Here is a 23,665-nt window from a genome sequence, read left to right on the forward strand (position 1 = left end):
CGCATTCCCCGGGAGTCAGGGAGCCTGGGGTAGAAGGGTGTGGAGGGACGGAAGGGGGGTGGTTGTGCAGGGGACCCACAGAGCGGGGAAGCGCGGGGGGGCGGGGGTGGGCGAGTGGGCGTGCGCGCACTCACAGGCCGGCGCGCGGGAGTGCCGGGGGAAGGGGGTGGTCTCCAAAAGGGGGAGGGGAGAAGGCAGGGGGCGGGGAGAAGCAGGGCCCTTTAGGACCCGGCTGCGGCTGCGGGGGAGGAGGAAGAAGCGGAGGAGGCGGCTCCCGCGCTCGCAGGGCCGTGCCACCTGCCCGCTCGCTCGTCGCCGTCGCGCTCACCACCGCCAACATGCTGCCGAGACTGGGCGGCCCCGCGCTGCCGCTGCTCCTGCCGTCCTCGCTGCTGCTGCTGCCGCTGCTGCTGGGCGCCGGCGGCGGCCGCGGCGTGCACGCCGAGGTGCTGTTCCGCTGCCCGCCCTGCACGCCCGAGCGCCTGGCCGCCTGCGGGCCCCCGCCTGCCGCGCCGCCCGCCTCCGCCGCCGCGTCCGGGGTGGCCGGCGACGCCCGCGCGCCCTGCGCCGAGCTGGTCCGCGAGCCGGGTTGCGGCTGCTGCTCCGTGTGCGCGCGACTGGAGGGCGAGGCGTGCGGCGTCTACACCCCGCGCTGCGCCCAGGGGCTGCGCTGCTATCCCCACCCGGGCTCCGAGCTGCCCCTGCAGGCGCTGGTCCTGGGCGAGGGCACTTGCGAAAAGCGCCGCGACGCCGAGTACGGCGCCAGCCCCGAGCAGGTTGCAGGTAACGCCGACTGGGACAACTAGTTCGGAGAAACTTGGAGGGTAGTGGAGCGCGGGCGGGGGGCCGTTGCGTAGGGGAGAGGCGTGCGACGGGAGCTCCGCGACCGCTTTAGCGGAGGGACAGCGGAGTCCTCGACCGGTTGTGGGCGACTGCTTGGGAGGGGCAGCCGAAAATCAGGCCCGGGGAGGGGAGCTGGAGTTGGAGCGTGCGAGCAGCCCTGGCTGCTTACTGATTTGGTCGGGATAAATGGGCAGAGGAAAGGCATCCCGGTTACCGTAGTCTTCCCCGGGTGGAACGTACCTCGACTTCTATTTTGGAGGGGGGATTTACTGGGGAGGAGGGTGTTGGCTAGACCCGGGGGAATAGGAATTTGAGGCTTATGTGGGGCACAGCTGGAGTCGGTGACCGCCGACCGAAGGTTCCTGGAAAGGTCCCGGTGGAGGACGCTGCTGGGGGGCGGAGGCTGGCGGGTGCCGGTGACTTCGGGGACGTCTGGTGAGAGCGGGGCGCTAGGGGAAGGCGGCAGCTCATCGAGGGACCCTTCCGTCTGGGATGGTGAGGTGGAAAGAAAGGACTTGGTACTTCGTAGGGTGGGTTGCTTAGGGGAGAAATGCAAACGAGCGCTGCTCTGTTACGTGGAGAGCGAAGAAGGCTCGTGCTTCTCCGTTGGGTGGGACAATAAAAGAGGGGCATTTGGGAGCCTCAGCGCAGCAGTTGAGTCAGTGTAACTTAAGCCGGGTCGCCGGCTGCAGTCCCGGGGCGGGGGCAGCCGTGCCGCTCGCTTGAGCATCTGGGCCCCAGGGCGGAAGGCAGGACGATGCCGGGGTGCCAGACCTGGCTGCTCGGACCGCGGGGGAGGTGTTACCCCCGTCCTAATCCGGGGGGATTCTTCCTGTCCGGTGGAATGGGGGCCCTGGAAGTCTTTGTAAGGTTTTTGAGGGACACGACCAGACAGTCAGAATCTCACTTTTGTTTTGGATTTTGTTTTTAAAATTACAAAAGCCTCCTGTTCCAGTGATCTGAGGGAAACTGTAATTATTTTCTTTCTTCTTGGAGACAGTTGGGAAATGTGTCCACTGCCTACTGCTGTTTTAAAAAGCAAGCGAGTCTGACCAAGTTCCCCAAGCTTTAAAAAATAAAAAGAAAGGAAGAAAAGGGATATGTGAAAGCATTCTTGTTTGCTAGTAAGCTTCTGTGGTCATAGCCATGCTCCCCCGCCCCCAAGACCCTCCGGCCCTCCCCACCCTTCCTCTACCCAGCTATTGTTTTTCCCATGTTCTCCTTGGGAATGGAATTGGGGGTCAGAGTTGAAATCTTTCTTCTGTTTCTTTGGCACATTTTGACCTTGAGTGCAGAGCAAGTTAGGGCTTCCTCGGAGGGAGCTAGCAGAAACCCGGAGTCCCTTTCTTCTCCCTCCGCTTGCTTCCCTCCCCGCCCGCCTGGCCTCCAAGTTAACCCTTTCCTCCTGCTTCTCTTAAAAAGTAATAATAAAAGGAAAAGACTTGGCTCTACCTTCCTCTTCCGTGGCCCCCTCATGCCTGCCCCCCCCGCCCCCCCCCCAGGGAGGTACTGTGGTTTTTGAGCTGAACTCTGACAAACTAAACATCTTTCTCAGCAGGGTGAACTTTTCCAAAGGCCTCCAAGTTCATAGACTCGTTTGGATTTTGAGCGTCTTAATAAAGTGCGTGGTACAGGTCCTCCCTAAACGTTGTGCTTATTTCACCCTTCATCCTTCTCACTGGCAGTCTGAAAACAAGCTCTCCTGCTCCCAAGCCCTAGAACAGATGCGGGAGATTCTCCCCATTCACTCCTCCCTAGAGCCCCAAGTGGGGAGTTGTCAGGGGAGCCCAGGGACAATGGGGTGAGTTCATGGGAAGAATGTCACTCTGGATTTTCTGCCTGGTTATGGGACTCCTTTCCGCCAGCTAGCCCCAGCTGCGTCCTCAGCCTTCTCCTCCCAGTGCCCAGACAGACGCCTTCCGCATTTTTCTCTTGTGCTCCAGACTGGGAAGAGGGGACACTGGGGGTGGGGGGTGGGAGCTAGATGTGGAAGCCAGGTGGGCACCCTGGAAAGAAGTGACCCCAGAGCAGGGTGCTGAGGTGTGAGGAGGGCTGGGCGAAAGGGGGCACTGCAGGGAGAAGCATGGGCTGGCAGGGGTGCAGGGAAGAGAGGGGCAAGTTTTGAGGCTTCTGTGCAGGAGAGAGGGTCTTGGGCTGAGGCAGGGATGTGGCGCTGCCTGGAGAGCCCTGGGGTCTGGGTTGGGTGGGGGGATGCACAGACTGGCCCAGAGGAGACCATAGCCCTGAAAGCTGCAGCCTCCCCCCTCCATCTCCCATCCCCTTTTCTCCCCTCTCTGAAGAAGGCGCTCGCTCCCATCCCAGACTGCATTCCTCTTTGAGCAGGTTGCTTTTGAGAATTTTAAACATACCCTCTTATTTTGAGGCTGCAAACCCCAGCAGTTCCGGCTTTGCTGTTAGCTCTTTTGTCTTTGTTCCCAGGACTCAGGGGCTGTGTCGCTGACTTCCTGGGGACGGCTGGGATGCAGGGGGTGGGGGTGGGCACATCTGCGGGTGCTGAGCCTCCATCCCTTGGGGATGATGGGTCAGGACTGGTTGGTTCAGAGAAACTCAGAAGTCAGACTACAGGTTGGAGTAGGTGAGCGAGCCTGGACGAAAAATGGGAGTGGGGGGTGCTGAGGTCTGGATCTTAACAGTGTGTGGGCGTGTTTGCTGGCGGAGTGGGCAGAAGTGCCTAGAAATGTCAGGGTAAGACGAGGAAGTGGGCTCCCTTTCAGAATTCAGGGCCGGCTGGGCGGACTGGCTCCCTCCGATCTCCCCTGCCTCCTTCCCTGCCGTGTACAATGCCTGGGATTATGCCGAGGGGCGGAGCCGCCTGAGTGGCCGTCTGGCTGCACATATAAAGGTGCTATAGAAATGTGCAGTCATTCAAAGTCCCAGGGCGGCAGGCGGGCAGGCGGGCGGGTCCGAGGAGGCTTCGCATCTGCAGTTGCTGGGGGAGCAGAAAGGGGGGCGAAAGGGGGGCAGAGGCGAGCGCTGATTTACAGTGGTTCAGTGCGGCTTCAAAAAAGGGGAGAAAAGCAATGGGACTTCTGGCTCAAAGCGCTGCTTTGCATCTTGTCTTGCATAAATTTGCATACTGAGTTCAAAGTCGTAAAATAGACTTGGGGAATGAGTGGGACCCACTGTCACTGATTGCTAACACCACTACCTTCCGCCACCCTCCCCCCTTCTGGACAGAACACCCAGAACTCTCGCCGCTAAGCTGCTCCGCCTGAGTCACCGCCGTGCGCTGGAAGGAGGAGATGGGGGGAGCTGAGGGCTGCGGCTCCTCGGTCTCCGGGAGGGAGACAGACGCGGAGTTCCCGGGCCTCGAGACCGAGCAGGGTGTGGCTGTGTGCACTCTGGTCTTGGAGGCAGGTCTGGGCTGGAGGGTGTGGCTCGCCAGGTTCCCAGCGAGGCCGGCTGCCTCCTCCGTCTGCCATTGTGCTCGGAGGGCTGGAATTTGAGCAAGTCCCAGAATCAGGGTTTTTTGTCTGCAGTCTCCTCCTTCCTCACCTTCCACCGCGACCACACTGTTCACCATGAGGGTTCCCTTTGTGTGGTAATAAGGAGCCCATCCATTCCTTTGAGCAAGGTATTTGAAGACGCTTTGAGGGAAAGAAAAATCCTATATAACAAGGTCAAAGGATCTTATAGAAACAAAAACAGGGCTAAGGAATCTCTGAATTAGCATAGGTGGTGGTGTCTAGGGGGAAGGAGAGTCTATGTGTTCAAGACCACCGTGAGCATCTATCCAAGCAGTGGTTCCTGGCCAAGTTGGACTGTTGAGTTTCCTGGCAGGCAGAGGGAAGAGGGAAGCTTAGATGGTTCTAAGATTTAGCTTACCTTAGCACTGAGCTTTAAACTGAAATTTTTAGGCAAATCATTCCTTTGGGTTAGGGGACTATATGGAAGTCAATCCTAGAAAGATGCCTGCAGGTTCCTTGGGAGCAGAAACATACTTGGTCCCCATTGCCCAGCATTCGAGGGCTTACTTGGAGAGAATCCTTGTACTGTAGCCCATTTATCAGGTTAGCTTCTAGTTGGGTCTCACATTAGCTATTCTCTGCCGTAGAAAACTGGATGCACAGTTGCTAAATTTTGATATGAGGAAGTTCCAAAAATTCTTGGTTCCAGTGAAATGCAAAATAGGACAACAGTATCTGGTTTGGGGGGGTGGGGGGTACAGCAGGGGCTGCTGAAGGGAACGAAGGAGAAGCAGAAAATACGCAGGCTCTCCCCACATTTGGTTTTGTTGTTGACCCTCTTCACATGTTACATCATGGTACCAACAACAACAACAAAGGGCTTGGTTATTATTATTATTATTATTTTTTAAAAGCCTCCATCACCAGGGACTGCATTTCATTTCAGTCTGTCACTGCTTAGTGTTCCCAGCCCCTCTTTCCTCCCCTGCTTTCTCCATGCTGCTTTCCTCAGCCCCCTCCCCTGGCCCCCTTGGCTCCCCCATGCCTCTCCCACTGTGGCTGGGTCTTGAACACCTGGCTGGACGCTAAGTAGGTGGGTAAGCCTTGAGAAAGGGCACAGAAGGTAGATCTACCCCAGCCTTCCCCAGGAAGCCAGGTAGGTGGAGCCCCCATAGGTGATGGGGACAAATCTAATCCTGAAATGAGGAGGGTGCTTGGCAGCAGTACGGGGGCTGGGCTTTGTGGGGGTGGGGGAGGTGGGGGGGAAGTGGCCATTTTCCCAAGGGGGTTTGTGCTAGGGCTGCTCCCCCTGCAACCGAGGCAGGGAGGAGCAAGGTTATGCTTTTAAGTCACCAGGGGAGCTGGTGTTCTGCTTGGCAGATGTTCTGGGCCTCTCTACTCCTTGCTGTCTCTGGCCAGCATTTTGCTGAGGTGGCAGGCAGCTGCCAGGGGTTTGGTCGCCTTCCCATCTGTCTTCGTCCTATCATGAACTGGCTTCCTAGCCTTGCTTTGTCTCCTGTCTTCCAAGACCCCTGTGAGGGAGAGAGGGAGGCTTTTTACCTCCATTTCGCAGGTGTGGGCTCTGAGGCCCAGTCAGGGGACGCCTTAGCAGGTAAGTCAGGAGTCGAGGGGCTGACTTTTCTTCTGTTCCCCTCTGCCCCCATGGTCAAGCAAGGGACGGGTGCTGTTGGCAGCAAAAGCCTTTGACCCTGTCAGCCAGAAAGTTTGTTCCTGGACACCTGCCATGGACGGGCCAGGTTTGGCCATTTGCATTCCCTTAACTCCGACGGGAGGCCCAAGGCCTGGGGACTTCCGAGAGGGAGGTGACCAGTGTGCAGCAGTAGGGGGGAGACAAAATGGTCCCAGGGTGGGGTGAGCAGAGCCGGGGGACAGCAGCCTGGCCTGTGCCGTCCTAGGGACCGGGTTCTGTTGCAGACCTGACTTTGAGAACCTGAGTGCTGAGGCGCATGGGCCTTCCTCAAATACCAGTTGACCTGTGGGTGGAATGGGGATGATTGTATCTCTTCCTTGGGGCGCGTGTGAGGACAGCGGTGGTGCTGGCCAGCATCTGGCACGGACTAGGTGCTCGCCCACGGTAGCCGCCTTCATCTCAGCAGGCCGCATCTCTTGTCTGACGCCTGGCGAGCCGGCCTTCCAAGCGGAGGCCACGCTGGGCCGGGCTGGGCAGGCCGCTCGTCGCCCGGGGGTTTTAGTGGGATGCTTCACGGCCTCATCGTGGTGTGAAGTTGCCCAGTTTCCAAGCACGTGTGAGCCACCCGCGGCCACAGATGTGCTCTCCACGAGCCTCCGTCTCTGTATCTGTGACAGCGCCCACTCCGTGGGGCGGCACCTGCACACGTGTGTGCTTGTGTGTGTGTGTGTGTGTGTGTGTGCGTGTGCATGTGTGTGGAAAGCTAGATAATACAAAGTTTAGCACTTTGCTTTTTTTTTTTTTTTTTTTTAAATGAATCACTTGCTTTTCATCTCTTCATTTATAAAATGGACATATCCATACCTGTGGCCTACTTTCATGGACCGTCGTTGAGCTGTTTCCAGAAAGGGTAAAGAAACTGTACTTTTAATACAGTATCAATGGATTTATGTCAAACAAGTGGTTTGAGGTTAGCAGGCTTCCATTTCTTAGGAGTGAGTTAGGCAGTGCTCTTTGGGGCCCATGTCCTGATGTCTGGGGCTGACCATTCTTGGTCTGGGAGCTTCACTCTGTAACACCTCAGTTGGGGGTGGAAGGACTGCAGGGACAGAAGTGGCCCCAGAGTTGGGACCCTGGGTACTTGTGCGGGCTTGCTGCTCAGGAGCTGGCAACAGGGCTGAGTTCTGCCGTCGCCTGGCCAGCCAACCTTTAGGACCCAGCCCTCAGGTATTCAGAGGACCAGAGGATCCCTGAGGCCACAGTTCAGGGGTGGGAAGCTCCTTCCTCTAGGGACAGCCCTCTAACAGGAGCCCTGCTGGGACCCAGGCTTCAGAACAATAGGGTCAGGTAGGGGCCGGCCTGGTCTTAGCACACCTAGTATCTAGAGCATGGGCGAGGATACGCAGTGGTGCTGTCCAAGCCAGAGAAGGCCCTCTGGCACCGTTTCCTGCTCCAGGAAAATGGGCTTTCACATCTATCCTGTCTGAGCCTAGGGTGCCAGAAAGTTGAACGTGATCCTGGCAAAGACATTGGACGTTCTATCCAAAAAGTGACGTGCCCTCACTACGCCGTCTGCAGAGTGGACCTCACTCCTGAGTTGGGGAGCACCATCTCATTTCAAGGGAGTTGATGGGTTCTCCACCAGAGTGCTGGTGGGGGGGGGCATTGGGGAGAGTGTTCTCTGGGCATTGAGTTTCTTCCTAATGTCTGATTCCGTCTGTGGTTCCAGAAAGCCCTCCGAGTGACTGCCTGTCTGGGCATAATGATAACGACGACTGTGTTTGGAGCCTCTGGTGGAGGGGAGGCCCCAGGAAGCAGAGAAGGGGGATGCTTGAGTCTTCAGGGGTCAGCAGAGGCTTGTGGTGAAACCCAGGACGATTGGGACAAAGCACAGCATTTGCCGCTGGGAATTAGACTCTGAGGGCCTTGGGGAGGGGGGCATGGAGAGGAGAAGCCCCCTTTACAGATGGGGTGGTCTGTTCAGAGAAACTTGTTGGTTTTCAGGTTCCAGGGTAACTGCCCCCCACCCCCACCCCCACCTCCACCATGAGTAGAGTGTCTGGCCTATGGGTTTTCTTTTCCTCCTGGAAAAGGGATCATCCCCCTGTGCCCCTCCCCCTCCTCGGCCACTCCTGTCCTTTAACAAAGCCAGGGAAGATGTGCTCTGGCTCAGCTCCTGGGTGTCAATCAGGGCGCAGAGGGAGACCTTGCTCAGAAAGCCGGCTCCCCCCGGAAAGAAATACAGAGGAGTCGACTGTAGTCGGGAATTGTTTCTTTCCCCCCTTTTTTTTTAGTGGGGGGAGGGGACACTTGGCAACCCGTGGGGCCCCTTCTGGCTGCCAGCCCCACATCTCTTCCTGGCTGTTGGGAGGCAGGGCAGGAGTGGAGATTGGGGAGAAGGGGCAGGGGCTGGCAGGCTGCCAGCTGTGGGGCAGAATTGGCTCATGGGCCCCCGTTCAGTTGGCCTGAGCGGAACAGAGCCTGGGGTTTCTAATTCGTGGATGGGTATAGGTGTGTCAGCCTGAGTTTCATTGAAGGAGCTGAGTCCTGGGAGGCAGGAAGTCACACGGAAGGAGGGGCTCAGAGCCCAGGAAGGCCTCAGCAAGCTGGGGAGATGGGACTGGGGGAGGCCTAGCGTGTCGAACCCCTGAAAGGAGTCAGGGAGGTAGGGCCTTCTAGGTGGAGGGATCTGAGCTGGACTGTGGGGTGCAGTGAGCAAAGGGTCTACCCCAAAGGGTAAAGGACAACATAATGGTCATTGAAATTGCTTTCTTCTAGACATTGTCCACTTTGACCAAAGTGCCCGTAGGGTTTTTTTGTTTTGTTTTTTTCCAGCTCTGTTTTAGCCTCAGGATTCTCCCCACTTGACAGATGAAGAAATCGAGGCTGCCTTCAGGTTCCAGTGCCGAGGCAAGTGCAGACCAGACTGGAGTCTGGGTCTCCAGATGCGCATGCGCGCATCCCGGGCCGCAGTCCCTGAGACTCACACGCAGGCAAAGAAGCAGTGAATTATATATTGCTGCTTGGAAAGGCTCCTTCTCCCTGGGAGGTGGTAATTAAGGCAGAACTTCTCAAAAATGTTCCTTTATGTGACTCCCCAGGAAGTTTCTTTCAGGTCTATTGTCTTGACTTCGGGGTGGGGGTGCCAAGTTGCCTCTGGACGGAGCAGGTGCTTTCCGAAGTGCCTGAGGCCAAGATAAGATGAAAATGGCAGTGCCCTCGGGCCCTGTCTCTGCAGCTGCCTGATAAGGCTACTGGTTTCTATGGCAACAGCGGCAGGCGGTGTGTCAGGCAGATGAAGGGGGAGCCCAGTTGGGACGGGGTGGTGTGCCAGATCCGAAAGGCTTCCCAGGTGGGGTGGGGCGGGCCGGCATGGGACTGACGACTTCCCTCCCAGGTCCCCTTCCTGGCTGATTAAGAGCTATGAAGCCTAACAACCCGGGTTTGGTGTTGGCTTTGCCATTGATGACATGACTGTGCAATTGGCCTCAAACACTGTGGCTTTTTCTTTTGTTTTGTTTTTGGTCAAGGTGAGAGGGGATAAGAAATTATCAACCTCATGTGATTGCTTGACGATAAAACGAAGTTGTGTACACAAAGCGCTTAGCACAGACACTCAGATAATTGGATGATGTCAGACGGGTTCTCGTTCCTTCTTCCTCTCATCTCAGCACACAGAACAGAAGGAGAAGGCCTGTGTTTCCATGTCTTCTCATTTGCCAAGTGTGTGAAGAACGGGGACTGAAGAACCCAGTTCAGAGGCATAGCTTCTTCCGTGGGGTGTGGCTTCCCTGGAGGGCTGCCCTTGGCTTTGGAAAGTCCAGAATGGGGTTAGCGGTGGAGGGTTTTCCAGTGGGCGGTCATGGCCTTTGAGGCCATGGTCACTCATTATGGTTGTGCCAGTGGTTGAGAGCATGGCCGGTTTGTCCCCAGAGGTGAGGCTTCTCCCTTGAAGCTCTGCTGGTCGTCTCTGGTTCCGTTCGCTGCCTCTGCGCCAAGAGAGCCCAACCGAGGAAGAGCCCAGATGTGATGCCGTTTTCTATCAGACACAATTAGTGAACTTTTCGTTGAAGAAAAAGAAAAGCATGGTGACCTATTTAAAGACACTCATTTATATTCAGGACACTTCTTGTGCTGGTTTTGAGAGTGTGGCAGGCAATCCTGGACATCTTTACAGGTTTTTGGTTTCTTTTTGCGCCCTCCGGGTTCCGTTTGTCAGGCCCACAGTCTTTGGGAACAGTCCTGACGGGGATGGAGAAGAGGCGGGTGGAAGGGGAGGGTGGGACGAGACAGGTGGGTAGGACGCAGTCTTTATCACTCTGGGAGCCGGTCCGTGGGGTCATATCCTCAGAACCGAGTGTAGGGACAGTTGTTTGAATGTGGGTCCTGGGAGAGGGAAGCGTCTTTTCTCTCCCACCTCCTTACCTCCTTTGCTGACCACCCCCCTCCAAGCCCCCCCTTTCTTTTTCCAACTCCTGACCACTCTTGCTGCTATGGGGCCTGGATGGTGAGGCCAGAGAAGTGAGAATGAAATACAACACGATACTCCAGGCCAGAGAGGGTGGGATGGGCTTCCAGAAGTCAGCTCTCCTGATGTTTACACGGTGATTGGGCACATACCCTGTGCAGGTTGCGAGAATGTAAAAATGCAGTCGTCACGCTCTTTGTAACCATGCTTTTATATCCTGGAGGGGAGCCAGGGAGGCATTTCATTTTATGTAAAACCATTTTTTTTAAGATTTTATTTTATGCTTTTAAGTAATCTCTGTATCCAGCATGGAGCTCGAACTTTCGACTCCAAGACTATGCGTCACGCACTCCACCAACTGAGCCAGCCAGGTGCCCCGAGAGAAGTATTTTGAAAAGTTGAATATGAACCATGAAGAGACTAAGTCAGTAGAGGTGTATATAAATTGAATGCACATAAACAGGCAGCTCTTTTAGCCTTTTGCCCAAGGCTTTTGGGAAGTTCTCGAAATAATGAGAGCCCTTTCTGGAATAGAGTCACACCAGGAAAAATCAAGTTTGACAGGTATCACCTTCCGTCTTAGAAGAAGAAGGCACCATCTCATTCTTCCAAAGTAAATCGAGCACACCAAATGTCCTTCCTGCCCTCCTTTCCTTTTTTCATACTTTTCTTTAAAGCACCATGGAAGTGAAGTCCAAATTTGCATCTTCAAGAAGCTCCATCCTTTGGAGGAGGAAGGGAAAGCAGGGACCCAGGCTTTTTGCCAGTGCACTCCGTTTAGGGAGCTGCGAGGGAAGCCGAGTCAAATAAAAGAGTGCTTTGCCCAGGGATGCCCTTCATAGTCTCAGTCCAGTGGCCTTTGGACACAATATAGAAGCCATATTGTCCTTCCTCCTTGAAAGATTCCTCCTAAACTACCAGAGCAAGTCTGCAATTTTTGTCCCCTCTGCAATGGGTTACCTGTTTTCGTACCTCCCGTGGAGCTCTTCAGTGGCTTTTGTCCTGGATCTTTCCTCTCTCAGTTTAAGGCTCTTACCTCTCTGGGCCTCAGGGAGCTGGAACAGGTGCCTCCCTTCCCCTGGGCATGACTGGCCATTGGGCATCTCCACCACTCCACACTTGTGGGTACCCCTGGTGCCCTGTGGGCTGCACTGGGATGAGCTCGTCCCCTTGGCTTTCCATTCTCAAGCCTGTACCATCTTGATTCCTTTGTCGTCCTCTCCTTGACCTTGTGACTGTCCTCCACTCTCTTTGGGTCTTTCCTCTGACTCATTTCCCAGTTCTTCATGCAACAGACACCTGGCCAGGAGCCCATGGTCAGTCTCTGGCAGGCAGGTGACCCTGGTGACACTGTGCTGGCCTTAGTGGTAGTGAAGTTGGCCATGTCACTCATGTTCGGCCCTCTGGCACCCAGTGGCTTTCAGAGGCACCCCAAGTTTACTGATACCCCGCTTGGCAAAGGAGAGGGAGGAATGAATGTGATGAGGGAAGTGACTTTTAAAAAAAAATGGTTGCAGGGTACCTGCTGGCTCAGTGGAGTGTGAAGCTCTTGATCTCAGGGTTGTGGGTTTGAGCCCCACATTGGCTATAGAGATTATGGATTACTTAAAAATAAAATCTTAAAAAAAATAGTAAAAATGCAGACAAGTAATAGGAATCCTGCAATAACACCGGTCTGCCACCGGGAACTGGGAGTGGTAGACATTTAGTCCTGTTGGCTTCACGCCTCTTAAAAAAACGTTTCCCGATGGCCTTCCCCACCAGCCTCTTGTTGCTGTCCCTTGTCCCCAGAGGCAGCCACCAGCAGGCATTCCTTCGTGTTTCTGTTCCCTGGCTAAACAGACCTGCTAATAGATGGCCAACATCTAGAGTTGTTCTCTGAAAATAAGTGACATGAGCCAAAAGGTTTCATTCTGCAGCTTTTCCCCTCTGTCCGCGTTAGGTGCTGAGATCTGTTCATGTTGGGTAGATCCCAGGAGTGATCTCAGGTCCGAGCGATTCTTGTCAACGGCTGTGTATTATTCCATTGTATTTACTCTACTGAGTTCCCTTCTCCGTTCACCTGCTGAAAGGCTTTTGGGTCATGTTGCCGGTCGTGTTTTGCCACTACAGGTAATGCTGTGATGCACATTCCTGTGCCATGTTCGGGGGGGGGGGGGGGCTGGTGTAGACTTGCTGGGTCAGGCACATTCTTCCTGGTAGCCCTGCTCCAACTTTGCCCTGGAGCGCACACGCTGCTCCCTTGGGCTTTCGGCATCTAGGTCACCTTGTCAGGCTCTTGCATGGCTTTAGTTGAGCCCGAGGAGACATGTTTGGGACCCGTGGAAAGGGGAGAAAGCTGATAGTGTTGTTTGTCATCTTGCTTTCAATTTCTCTGGCTCTTCAAGGACAACCTGGCTCACGGAGTCCCAGGGGACCTTGGCTGAATTTGAGCATGTTTTTGTTTTCTCAAACGGTGTGCCTCAGCGCTGACCCTCCCCAGGTCTTTGGGATTCCAGGAATGACCCTGGTGTTTGTAAAGCAGCCCATTAGAGAGCGCATAGGCAAGGAGGCTGTGTAGAGGCTGTGCTGTTTCTGCTCACTGGGGGGGGGGGGGGGGAGCCCAAGAGGAGACGGGGTCGTGAGGGCATGTTCTAGAAATCTCCATGATGCCTGGCCAAGAAGGGCCCCCTGTGTGCATCCAAGCACACATACGTTTCTGCTTATGAACCCACGAGTCTACGGATGGAAAAAGCTTGCGAGGCTGTGTCTTCCCAGAGTGTGTATGTGAATTCCTAGCTCTTGAAAAGAAGAGGCATCTTTCTCCCATCACCAAGAAGTTCTTCAGCAAACTGAGGCAGGAAAGCAAGAAACGCAGAGGAATGGGGCCTCAGAAATGCCAGAGCTTGAAGGGGGTTGTTAAAAATACAGTGCCCTTGACCTTTGCCCAGGCTTGCTGTGAACCCCAGGGGGCTGGGGTCCAGGACCATTTGTAGCAAGCTCTTCAGATGATTTCTAATGAACAATCCTGACGGGGCACCGTTTCCCTAATTGAACTCCCTGAATTTATAGATGAGCATGTTGGACCCTACACATCTTGACCATGTAAGCTCTTTTTGTTTTGTTTTTTTAAATAAGTAATCTCTACCTCCAGCGTGGGGCTCGAACTCATGCCCCAGAGATCAAGAGTCATGTGCTCTACCAACTGAGCCAGACAGGCGCCCTCATATATTGACGCCTACATGTCTTAAACCCCTGTCGGGCATCACTCAGAGTCCGGGGCCTGGCGCTAGCTTCGGGATCAGAACCTTGGACTCGCTTTCAGATCAGACCCGCGCTTCTCTTCCTGCTGTGCCAGAACCGTTGGCCAAAGCTTTGAACCCAAGAGCTGGCGTTCCGAAGGGAACCCAGAAAGAGTTTAGGGTGGCTTGGCCAGCAGTGGGCTCAATGCCCTGCTTTCGTCCATCATCTCTAGTAGAATCCGTCCTTTCCCTGCACGAGTGCGGGGACTGGCCGTTCCCGTCCCCGGGGTTTCAGGGCTCAGCCATACCTCGCTGGGCGCTAGCCCCGCGGCACCTCTGAGTGCAGGATGACAGTCCCCCGGTGAGAGTGACCAGTGCCTGCCCTTGTGGGTTACAACCTGGATGACCCGTGGATCGGGAACATCTGAAGAGGCTGCTCGCAGCTATTTCCTACCACGCGGGGATTCCTTTTGTGCGAAAGCCATGCTGAGAAGGGTTTCTGTTGCCAGAAGGGTTTTCCGCAGAATGTGGTGGCATCTGAGAGACATCACGTTTGCTCTGATGGCACCGAGGGTGGAAGAGAATGGGAAGGGAGTTTGGAAGGAAGCTGGGTGTCAGCAGGGGGTCGATGGGCTGACCAGGAGAACGTCATTCACGAAGCTGGAATGTGCCCCGGGTGCCAGCTTCCACCGCAGCAGACGGCCGTTTACGCAGTCTTCAGAACTCCCCCGAGAGAGGCCACGGAGGCCAGCTGCCTCTGACCTTTAGAAGAAAGGGCGGAGGGAACCACATAAACAAGGCCACTTACCCAGAGAGACAAAGGGCCTCGGCTGAAAAATAGCAAAGAAGCTCCCCTTTCTTCTCCACCCACTGTTCACTTCTGCCTGCCTCCCTCCCCCCACCTCCCAGCATGGCCTGAATTATCCACTCCGGCCCCGGGGGCCCGTGTTACTGCACACGGGGGCCACAGTCAGCCATCCAAAGGCGCTGGCTTCAAATTCTCTTCAACGAGAGCTGGTTCCCCTGCATATTGGTGAGTTTACCGATGAGCCGTGTCTCCCCTGTGCTTGCGTGGTCCTTGTGAGCCCCTTCCTTCCCTCCGCTCCTCCCCATGGTCCTCCTTCCTCCCTCTCTCTTTCCCTCCCTCCCTTCCTCTCCTTGCTTCCCATAAATCCTGTGAAGTTAAAGTAATGGAGGCAAATCCACGCTTGCCCAGGGACTTCCATCAGGTGGCAGAGAACTACGATGTTTAGCGACATACAGAAGTCATACGATCCACGAAATCAGGCTTTGGAAGGAACACGCACATAGACAGTATTGCAGAACTTTTCTCGTAACTCGTTTTTTCCCGCATGCGTATGGCCATCCTGCAGATTGGATCTCACCCACCCTTCCCCTCTGCGTGGTACGTGTATCTTCCATTTACTCATGTAAAAAATAGATGACCTGTCTGCACATTTCTTCTGGAGCTTGGTTTTGCCCGCACTGGAAAATGGTAATGGTAAGTCACAACCTTTGCTTGAGTGGGATTATTATTCACATTTTTCACACTGGAGATGTGAGAGCTCAGAAAGGTTAGAGGGGGTTTGGCCGACGTCATGGTTCCGTGAAGCAGAAGCGGCAAAGCCAGGAGGCCTCTTGACTCCTGGAGTTCTTTGCCCATTCGACTTTGTTAATGAATTGTCCACTGCCGTGGATGTTAATGGGGAAGTTGTCCGAGAGGGAAGAGGAAGGTGGGCGTTAGTATTAATTCTTTTGCCCAACATATGTCAAGATTAAGTGCATTTGGGGAGAAACCAACAAAGCAGGAGCCACGTGAGTTCTGTGCCCAGCGAGAGTGCAGCTGGGAACGCATCCAGCCTTCCCCTGGCCCATTACTCGGAATCCATTCTCACAGGGCCTGGGAAGGAGGTGAATCCACAGGAGGGAGTGATAGATTTGGGGTCGGAGTAGATCCTCTCTGTGGGGGCCCCCGCTCTTAGATTTCTAGAGAGTCAGGAGGTAGACTAAGGAGAAGGTGGGAAATGGCGAGGTTTTCCTCAGAATAAAGACAAGAAGAAAGCAGGGAAGGCAGTTATCTGTTGGGAAGACGTGGCATGTTCTGGGCGAAAGTTCCCTTTACTCGCCAGGCCTGTGTAAGGACAGAGTCTCACACTCTAATCAAGAAGGGGCAGGGGGTTGCTTTTAGATTCGGGGGGCCTATTTTCCTAAGAGGGCTTTAAGGTCTTCCGGAGATCAGGAAACGCCAACTGTCCGTAGGAGCACGGAGCTCAGAGCATCGCGCTAGAAGAAAATGTGGTTTCACAACAGTAAGAGTCCGTCGAACACAAGGGTTTTCTTGCATTGAGTCAGGTCGTCAGTGCTCCAGTCTGGCAAGATTACGTCAGGGGAAAAAGGCTATGCCAAAATTAAATGTTAAAGCCAGGGTATTAATGCGTAGTCCGGAATGCAGAATGGAGGTGCAAAGCTCCTTCCGGCGCGGCAGCTTGCAGCTGCCCTCCTGGGCTATCTTGTAAGGCTGGGTCAGGGGACAACGTGGGGACCCCATGCCCATCGTGAAGGACCTCTGCTGACGGCACAGAGGTGGCGGAGGTGCTCCGCTAGACCAGGCAGTAGCCCTTCTGGGCCTCGGGGTTGCTGTCTGTAAAATGGGGCAACTCGTCCCTTGCCTCCTTCTCCTTGCCTTTCTCCGCGGAGCTCCCCTGCAGGTGCGTGAGGGTGAGAGGTGTGGCGGTACACGCAGGATGTAGGACGGGAGTTCTCATGCTCCAGGCCCTCTGGGGTCTCCCCCACTTGTCTTTGGAAAAGCTTCACCTTCCATATATAGTCGGCAAACTCCCTGGTTCCGTGTTGAACCATTTCCTGGGGCGCTATGTAGAGAACAGCTAATCCTTAGGGGAAGATCTCTGGAGGCCTGGGAGGTCCCTATTGGTCATCTCGAAGCCTGAAGCCTTTTCCAGTTGTGTGATCTGGGCTGCTAAGAACCATTTCTTAGACTGACCTTTGCACTGCAGCCCACGGAGCTGCATACATAAGCGATTGCATAATAAATATTATTCTGAACCTCACTCTTGGGCAGGAAAAAAAAAATGCAACTTGGTATTTTTGTTCCGAGGGCAAATTCCATCTCTAGTTGGAGTTCTACATTTGGAATGTTTTCCTGCGGACCGCTCCTGTCACCTATGAGAGAATGTATGGGAAGCACTGGGTAATAACGTGAGAATGCCCTTGTGCCCCTGAGTGTCGGGGTGCCGTGTGGGTACTTCCCCGAGTGTAGGGGGAGATGGGAGCCATTGAGGACCAGCTCCGTGTGCTCCTACCGTGCGCCTGGCCCTGTGTCTGCGTGCAGCATCTCTGGGAATCTGGCTGCCCACTGGAAGTGGGTGCTCTTTGTCCGTGATTTCTAGATGAGCGGTGGAGACACGGCTTAAGCAACGTGTCTCGGGCCGTTGCACAGCTAAGTGGAGACCTGGGATCCAGTCAGGCGATTAGACTTTGGAGCCTGAATTCTTGAGCCCCTCTGGCTGCGAATAGAACAGTCCAGGAAGTGGGGCTTTCCTCAGTCTGCAAGCTTGTCCGATCTCTACCCAGCCCACCTCTCATTCCCTTCCCTGGGCTTTGATGTCAAGGTGCGGGGCGTCAACATGTGCGTCAGCACACCGGACCCATGGATTTCTTCATCTTACTGGCATGTTCGTTGGCAGCGTTGGGATCAATAACGGAATGGACGAAACCGAGCCTGGAATCCAGGTGGCCTCTGTGAGGGCGGACAGACTGACCTTTACTTCAGAGAGATTGGGGGTAACTCAGGATAGGAAGCCCACTCTGTCCTCCTGGGAGCCCGCTGCCCCGTTGGCCCCCATCTTGTGGGGACTGAGGACCCTGGACGCCTGGGCGTTTGTGGTCCTTCCTCTCTGAAAAGATGTTAAATCATATTTGATAACTGCGTCTTATAATTGTGTATGTATCAGTATCATAGATGAAGGCTTTAAAAAAAAATTCACCTAAAAGCATATTTTTCCTTTCGATTTTAAAATAGGGAATCCTCTGGGTGTCTCAGGAAGACCCGCCTCTTCCCCCCAGCCGGAAGGTGAACTCGTGAGTTCCATGAGTGTGCTGGGATGGAACAGTGGTGGGGAGGGTCTTAGCTGAGGGAGGCAAGTATAATAGAGCTCGGATCTGCCTTATGCAGGGTCTGGGGTCTTCAGCACGGGGCTGGGGAACTTCCAGGCCTCCGGATAAAGCCTGACTTCTGAAGGGTGGTTTTCAGTGGGGGACACATTCACCTCCCAGCGGCCATATCTTTGCTTGTCACAACTTCAGGGGGGCTACTGGCATCTGGCGGGTTGAGGGCCAGGATTCTGCTTGGCATCCCGCAGTGCAAAGGACCGTTCCCCAGTGAAGAATCCTCTGGTCCCAGTGTCCATAGTGCTGGGGTTGGGAGAAAGTTTGGGGTGGGTGGATGGGTCTCTTCGAACATGGGGGGACAGAACTCCCATCCAGCTTGGTGGCAGATGCTTCAAATGGGCCATCCCCTGCGGGTGGTGCTGGGCCTTCTGGAATGGGATTTAATCTGTGGTTGGTTATTTATGGTAAAACCCAGGCTACCCAGAGCCCCCCTAGGGAAATAGCCATTCTAGAGAGAATTTTCCAGGTTTCAGAGGGCTTACTCGTTTAAATATTTCAATTTTATTTTTCTAAAGTTAAATAATTTTGGGTAGAAGTCTCTCTTTTTTTTAATGCTGAATGCTTGTCATGTTAACCCCCTCCCCTTTCTGGATGTCCCAAGGTCGTCGTCATTATCCACACAGCTCTTGTTTTGGGCTACACGATACGGAAGTCCTCAGGGATCATGCATGGGTGTGGAGTTGTCTGTGATGCACTAAATATCCCCCCAGTTCTTCTGTTTGGTTTTTTAGTGTCCTCTTTTCTCCCTGCCATTTGATACTTCTCACCACTGTCCACAGGCTTTCCTTCTCTCTCCTTTTAATTTTGTTCATTTTCTTCTGCGGTGGCCTTGGAAACCGGACATCCAGGGCCCTGGCTTTCTGGAGCCATGCTCGTGTGAACGGGCCGTGTTCTTCCTGTGCTGAGGGTCCCCGCGCCTCATGAGCCGAGCACTTGAACTCGACGACGCATAGATAGACAGCTGTTCTGATGGTCAGAGGTTTCTCTTCCTCTGCTTCCTGGTTCTTGGTTGGGTCCCGCATTGCCGAGGGAGCAGATAACGGATAACTGAGGCAGTTGCTATCTCGCCATCGTCAAAGGACTATCACTAACAGGACACAGAGTTTCTGTGTTCCAGGCCTTATCTTAACGGCTTTACCTGTAACGTGCTCTCAGCAGTCCTGTGAGGTCGGTGCTACTACAGCTGGTAGCTGGGATTTAACCTGAGAATGTCCTCCCAACTGGGGCTCACTAGTCTGGAGATCACGAGCAGTTTCTAAAGGAATGAGGCTGTAGCTGGTGAGGACTGGCCCCAGAGGTCAGGTGGCCAGACTCCTCCTGGGTCTTCTGGGACAACGTGAAAGCAGGTGTCAGGTCCCCAGGGCGCGCAAGAGTGTCCCCATCCCCTAGTCGGCGAGATGGTGAGTGAATGCCACAGCTTGCAACAACCCAGAGTGGGCATCATGGCCCCCCTTTGACAGGTCAGCTCTTTGTACCATGAAACACTGCCCTAGACGGTGGCCCTCTGAGCCCACCACACTGTGCCGGAATTTGGAGGGGATCACCAGGTCTCTAAGTGCCTCACCTGAAACCCTTGTGTAGAAGTATCGTAAGAGCCGTTCAGTTATGTTATCGGGGCCATATGTTTTTGAAGGCACAAAAAAGGGAAGAGAAAATGTGCAAAATTTGTTTAGAACTCCCCCCCCCCCCACACACACCCCTCTAGGTCTCGTTGGTACCTGCAGGGGAGGGCTCCAGGTGCCATGGGCTGAGGCCCTGTTGGCTCTGCTGCGTCCGCAGGGTCTGTTTGAGCCCTGGCCCTCCTAGAGCCCGTGGGGACCTGTCTCCCTGGTTACAACTCTTCCACGCTGTTGTGTCCCTCGGGCCTGCCCCTGGCTGGACCGACTGGAGCCCGCGTGAGCCCATGGTAGCGGGGGGCTGCTCTCAGGCCCCCTCCACCTGAGCTGTGCACTCAGCAGGAGTCCTCCCAGTTGTTGAGGGACTGGTGGTTTAAGAAAGTTGAAAGAGACTTAGCAGGTGCTCCTGGGACAAGCATCCGGGTGAAGCTCTGAGCTTTGCAGTAAGTGGAAAGGACAGAGTCAACCCAGTCCTGTTCTCTGGGCTCTCTGGACCGTGGCTGGCGGTGGTGTGCGTGTACAGACACCAGACACGGGGATGAGTCAGGGCCGCTGGGGGGGGGGGGGCGGTGCTGGAGTGGCCTTGGGCCTGAGTCGTTAGCGCACACGAGAAGGGGGCAGGTGGGCAAATGAAGAGTCATCGCAGGGGTGTCAAAAACTGCGGGTTCTGGTGGCGGCTCTCCCCCCTTCTCACTCCCTCACCAGACATGGTCTGGCCCAGTGATCTCTGGCATTAGTTTTAAAAACAGACCCAATCTGTGCCCTTTTAGGCCACAGAGGATGAAGACCTTAACCTGGAGGTTCTGGTGGGAGGTCTTTCTAGGGGAGGATGATGGCTCCGGAAGGACTTTATCCCATTCCATGGTGAGAGCCTTGCAGACATGTTCCTCCTTCCATACTCTGCTCCGCTCTGGATGGAGGCAGAACCGACTAAGCCTCCCAGGTGTTTTGCGGGAGTCAGAGGGCCTGTGTTCCAATGCCAGATTCGTGGTCTCCGTCTCTGTGTGCCTTGACTCGTGCATCTGTCGAAGTTGGGGTAGCGCCTCCCTATGGGTGGCCGCAAAACTGAAATTGATAGTCTATGTAAATTGCTTAGCACAATCGTGTGGATATCAGTCCTCTCCATCTTCAGGGGTTCGGACTGTCCCTGGGGGGCCCATCGCTCTGGAAACAGCACCTGGAGTTCTCCTTCCCTTCTCCTCTCTGCAGACAATGGCGATGAGCACTCTGAAGGAGGTCTGGTTGAGAACCACGTGGACGGGACCATGAACCTGTTGGGCGGTGGAGGCAGTGCTGGTCGGAAGCCCCTCAAGTCAGGCATGAAGGAGCTGGCTGTGTTCCGGGAGAAGGTCACCGAGCAGCACCGGCAGATGGGCAAGGGTGGCAAGCATCACCTTGGTCTGGACGAGCCCAAGAAGCTGCGGCCGCCACCTGCCAGGGTCAGAGAGGCTGAGTCCGCCTGGAGGGGTGGGAGGGCTCTCGGTGGGGGAGGGCCCCCAACAACATCCGTGTCCTGAAGGCAAAGCACTTTCCTTTCTGGTTCTGCCACTGGCATATTCAGGGACCTTCAGGCCGATCAGTGTCTCTTTTGGGGACCTCAGTATCTGCGGCCGTGTAAGAGACCGGGTATATGGTTTCTGGCAGTCCCATCCTTCTGAAAGCTCCACATTTCTTCTTGGCTTCAGGACATAGGCACCGACACGGATGCTGTCGTTGGAGGTGGATCTGCCCGACCTTATTCAAGCTTGCTGGGATGTGTTCCTCTCAGTCAGCTGCCCCCTCTCCTCTCTCCAGCTCAGCTCCGTTGTCTTGGGTCTTGGTCCTGGTTGGGTTGATGGAAAGGGTTGGAGGTTGGCCCACTGGGTCGGGGTAGAGATCCTCTAGAGAAAGCCACTTGAATTCCCTTTTGCCAGTAGATCCCATTTTGACCCCCGAAAGCCATTGACATGGAATGAAAGACGGGTGAAAACGCCTATCCATGCTGACTGTCTTTAGAGGCTGGGGTGGGGCATGATGACATATTCGTGAGATCACTGTCAGAAGTCCCTGGTTCCACCAACTAGCTCTGTGGCCGTGGGAACATCCCTTCCCTGTGCGTGAGCTGCCTTCTGAGGTTGTTCCCAGGGCCAGTGTTCCGTGAGCTCAGTCTCCCTCTGAGCCTCCTCTTTGCCCATCTGTGCCCACAGACCCCCTGCCAGCAGGAATTGGACCAGGTCCTGGAGCGGATCTCCACCATGCACCTTCCAGATGAGCGGGGCCCTCTGGAGCACCTGTACTCCTTACACATCCCCAACTGTGACAAGCACGGCCTGTATAACCTCAAACAGGTGAGAGAGGATGTCCTTGGCCCTGAGCCCTGGCGGTGCCTTGCTCCTGCCCCCCTCCCCCACCTGTCATCCCCTGGGGTCTGAGAGCTGAGGGGGTGTGGGGATGCCAGCTGCCAGGCCTGTCAGAGGCTGACTCTACTTACCTGGCTACCTGCCATCAGCCCTTGGTGTCCAGGGTGGGCGGGAGCCCCTGGGAGAAGCGATGTGGGGTTCCTCTAATGCTTCTCAACATTTTATTGAGCATTAGAATAGCCTGGCAGTGATTGCTGGGACTTAGCATTCCAGAAGGTTGGGTGGCAACCAAGAGTTCGCATTTCTAACAAACTCCCAGGGATCGCTGATGATCCGTGGACCACGCTTCCAGAATCATGGATTTAAACCATCGACAAGCTGGGGGGCATCTCACTTCCCTACCTCCCTCAGCCCAGGCAGGCATCTTGCCCCTGGAAATACCAGTCTAGTGTTCAAAGCTGTGTGTACACGTGCCCTCTACTGTAAGCCGACTGCTGCATTTGGAGCCCGAAAGAAGAAATAGTGGTCTTTTCTAATGAAAAACAGGCTGTGTTCTGTCCCTTACCGGTAACTAAAGGGATTTTCCATGGTAATTAACTAGTTTGTGGGTAAGAGCAGGGACCCTGGGACAGGAATGGCTGGGTTGTATCTCAGCTATGCCTCTTACTAGCTGTGTGACGTTGGGCAAGTTACTTAACCTGTCTGTGCTTCCTTCGGATCCACTGTAAAGTGGTGAAATAATGGTACCTGATTCCCAGGGTGGTGGTCTGGATTAAAGGAACGTGTATGCTAGATAAAAACAGTAGGGGGCCCCGGCTGGCTCAGTCAGAAGAGCCTGTGACTCTTGATCTCAGGGTTGTGAGTTCGAGCCCCACCTTGGGCATAGAGCAATACATAAATAAATAAAGCTAGAAACTGTAAATGAGCAGCGTGTAGATGGCTCTCGCAGGGCACGGCCCACCCTAGGGCCTGGGCTAGTGTTGACTTCTACCATCACACCTGTTTTTCACTTCACACTATAACTAAACCCCGGTCTGCTGGGTCCCTCACTGGATGGGACCTCCCTGCGGGTGGGGACTGAGTCTTTTCAACTTGGGGCGTCCCCCAACATCTTGCTAACTGGAGCGTGGTCCGTGGGCCAGCAGCGGGGAGCGTCACATGGGGGCTTGTTAGCCAAGCAGAGTTTCAGCCCTGCTGCAGCCCTGCTGAAGGGGAATCTGCATTTTAGTAAGCTCCCTGGTGCACGTTCAAGGTTGCAAAACGCCACCGTGCAGTGCTAGCTCGCTAGCCCTGGAGCTGCTCAGCAGACCTCAGGCTGAGAGAAGGGGAGGAGAGCTGCTGGCTTCAGGGCCCTCCTCCACATCCTTCTCTTCTCTCTCCTCAGTGCAAGATGTCTCTGAATGGGCAGCGTGGGGAGTGCTGGTGTGTGAACCCCAACACTGGGAAGCTGATCCAGGGAGCCCCCACCATCCGGGGTGACCCTGAGTGTCATCTCTTCTACAATGAGCAGCAGGAGGCCCGTGGGGTACACAGCCAGCGGATGCAGTAACCCCCAGCCAGCCGGTGCCGGGCACCCCCTGCCCCCACCCCCTCTCCAAACACTGGCAGAGAGAGGAGAGTCTTGTGTGGTGGGTGGGGAGGGTTTTCCAGGAGTGTTGACACGTGTATTTATATTTGGAAAGAGACCAGCACCGAGCTCGGCACACCCCCGCCTTCCCCCTCCCCAGCGGGAGCTGCCTGCGCCCTCGCCTTCTCCTGTCCCTGCTGGGAAGGAAGAGTGCTTGCAGTGGCCGAGCTGGGGGAAAGGTTTGGGAGGGGGGAAAAAGAAATTTTTATTTTTGAACCCCCATGTTTCTTTTGCTTAAGATTAAAGGAAGGAAAAATAACAGTGTGTGTCTTTTGCCTGAGTGC

At 54.9% G+C, this 23,665-nt stretch overlaps 1 protein-coding gene across 1 annotated transcript; it reads left to right on the forward strand.

The window, feature by feature from the left end:
• The first annotated feature begins 243 nt into the window (after positions 1-243).
• IGFBP2 (insulin like growth factor binding protein 2) lies at positions 244-23,642 on the forward strand. Its single transcript, XM_026491989.3, has 4 exons — positions 244-783; positions 20,625-20,854; positions 21,602-21,742; positions 23,139-23,642. The coding sequence occupies exons 1-4, from the start codon at positions 339-341 to the stop codon at positions 23,301-23,303; spliced, it is 981 nt and encodes a 326-aa protein (XP_026347774.1). The 5' UTR covers positions 244-338; the 3' UTR covers positions 23,304-23,642.
• Positions 23,643-23,665: the final 23 nt, after the last annotated feature.

Source organism: Ursus arctos, unplaced genomic scaffold, assembly GCF_023065955.2.
Source record: "Ursus arctos isolate Adak ecotype North America unplaced genomic scaffold, UrsArc2.0 scaffold_1, whole genome shotgun sequence".
Classification (NCBI taxonomy): domain Eukaryota; kingdom Metazoa; phylum Chordata; class Mammalia; order Carnivora; family Ursidae; genus Ursus; species Ursus arctos.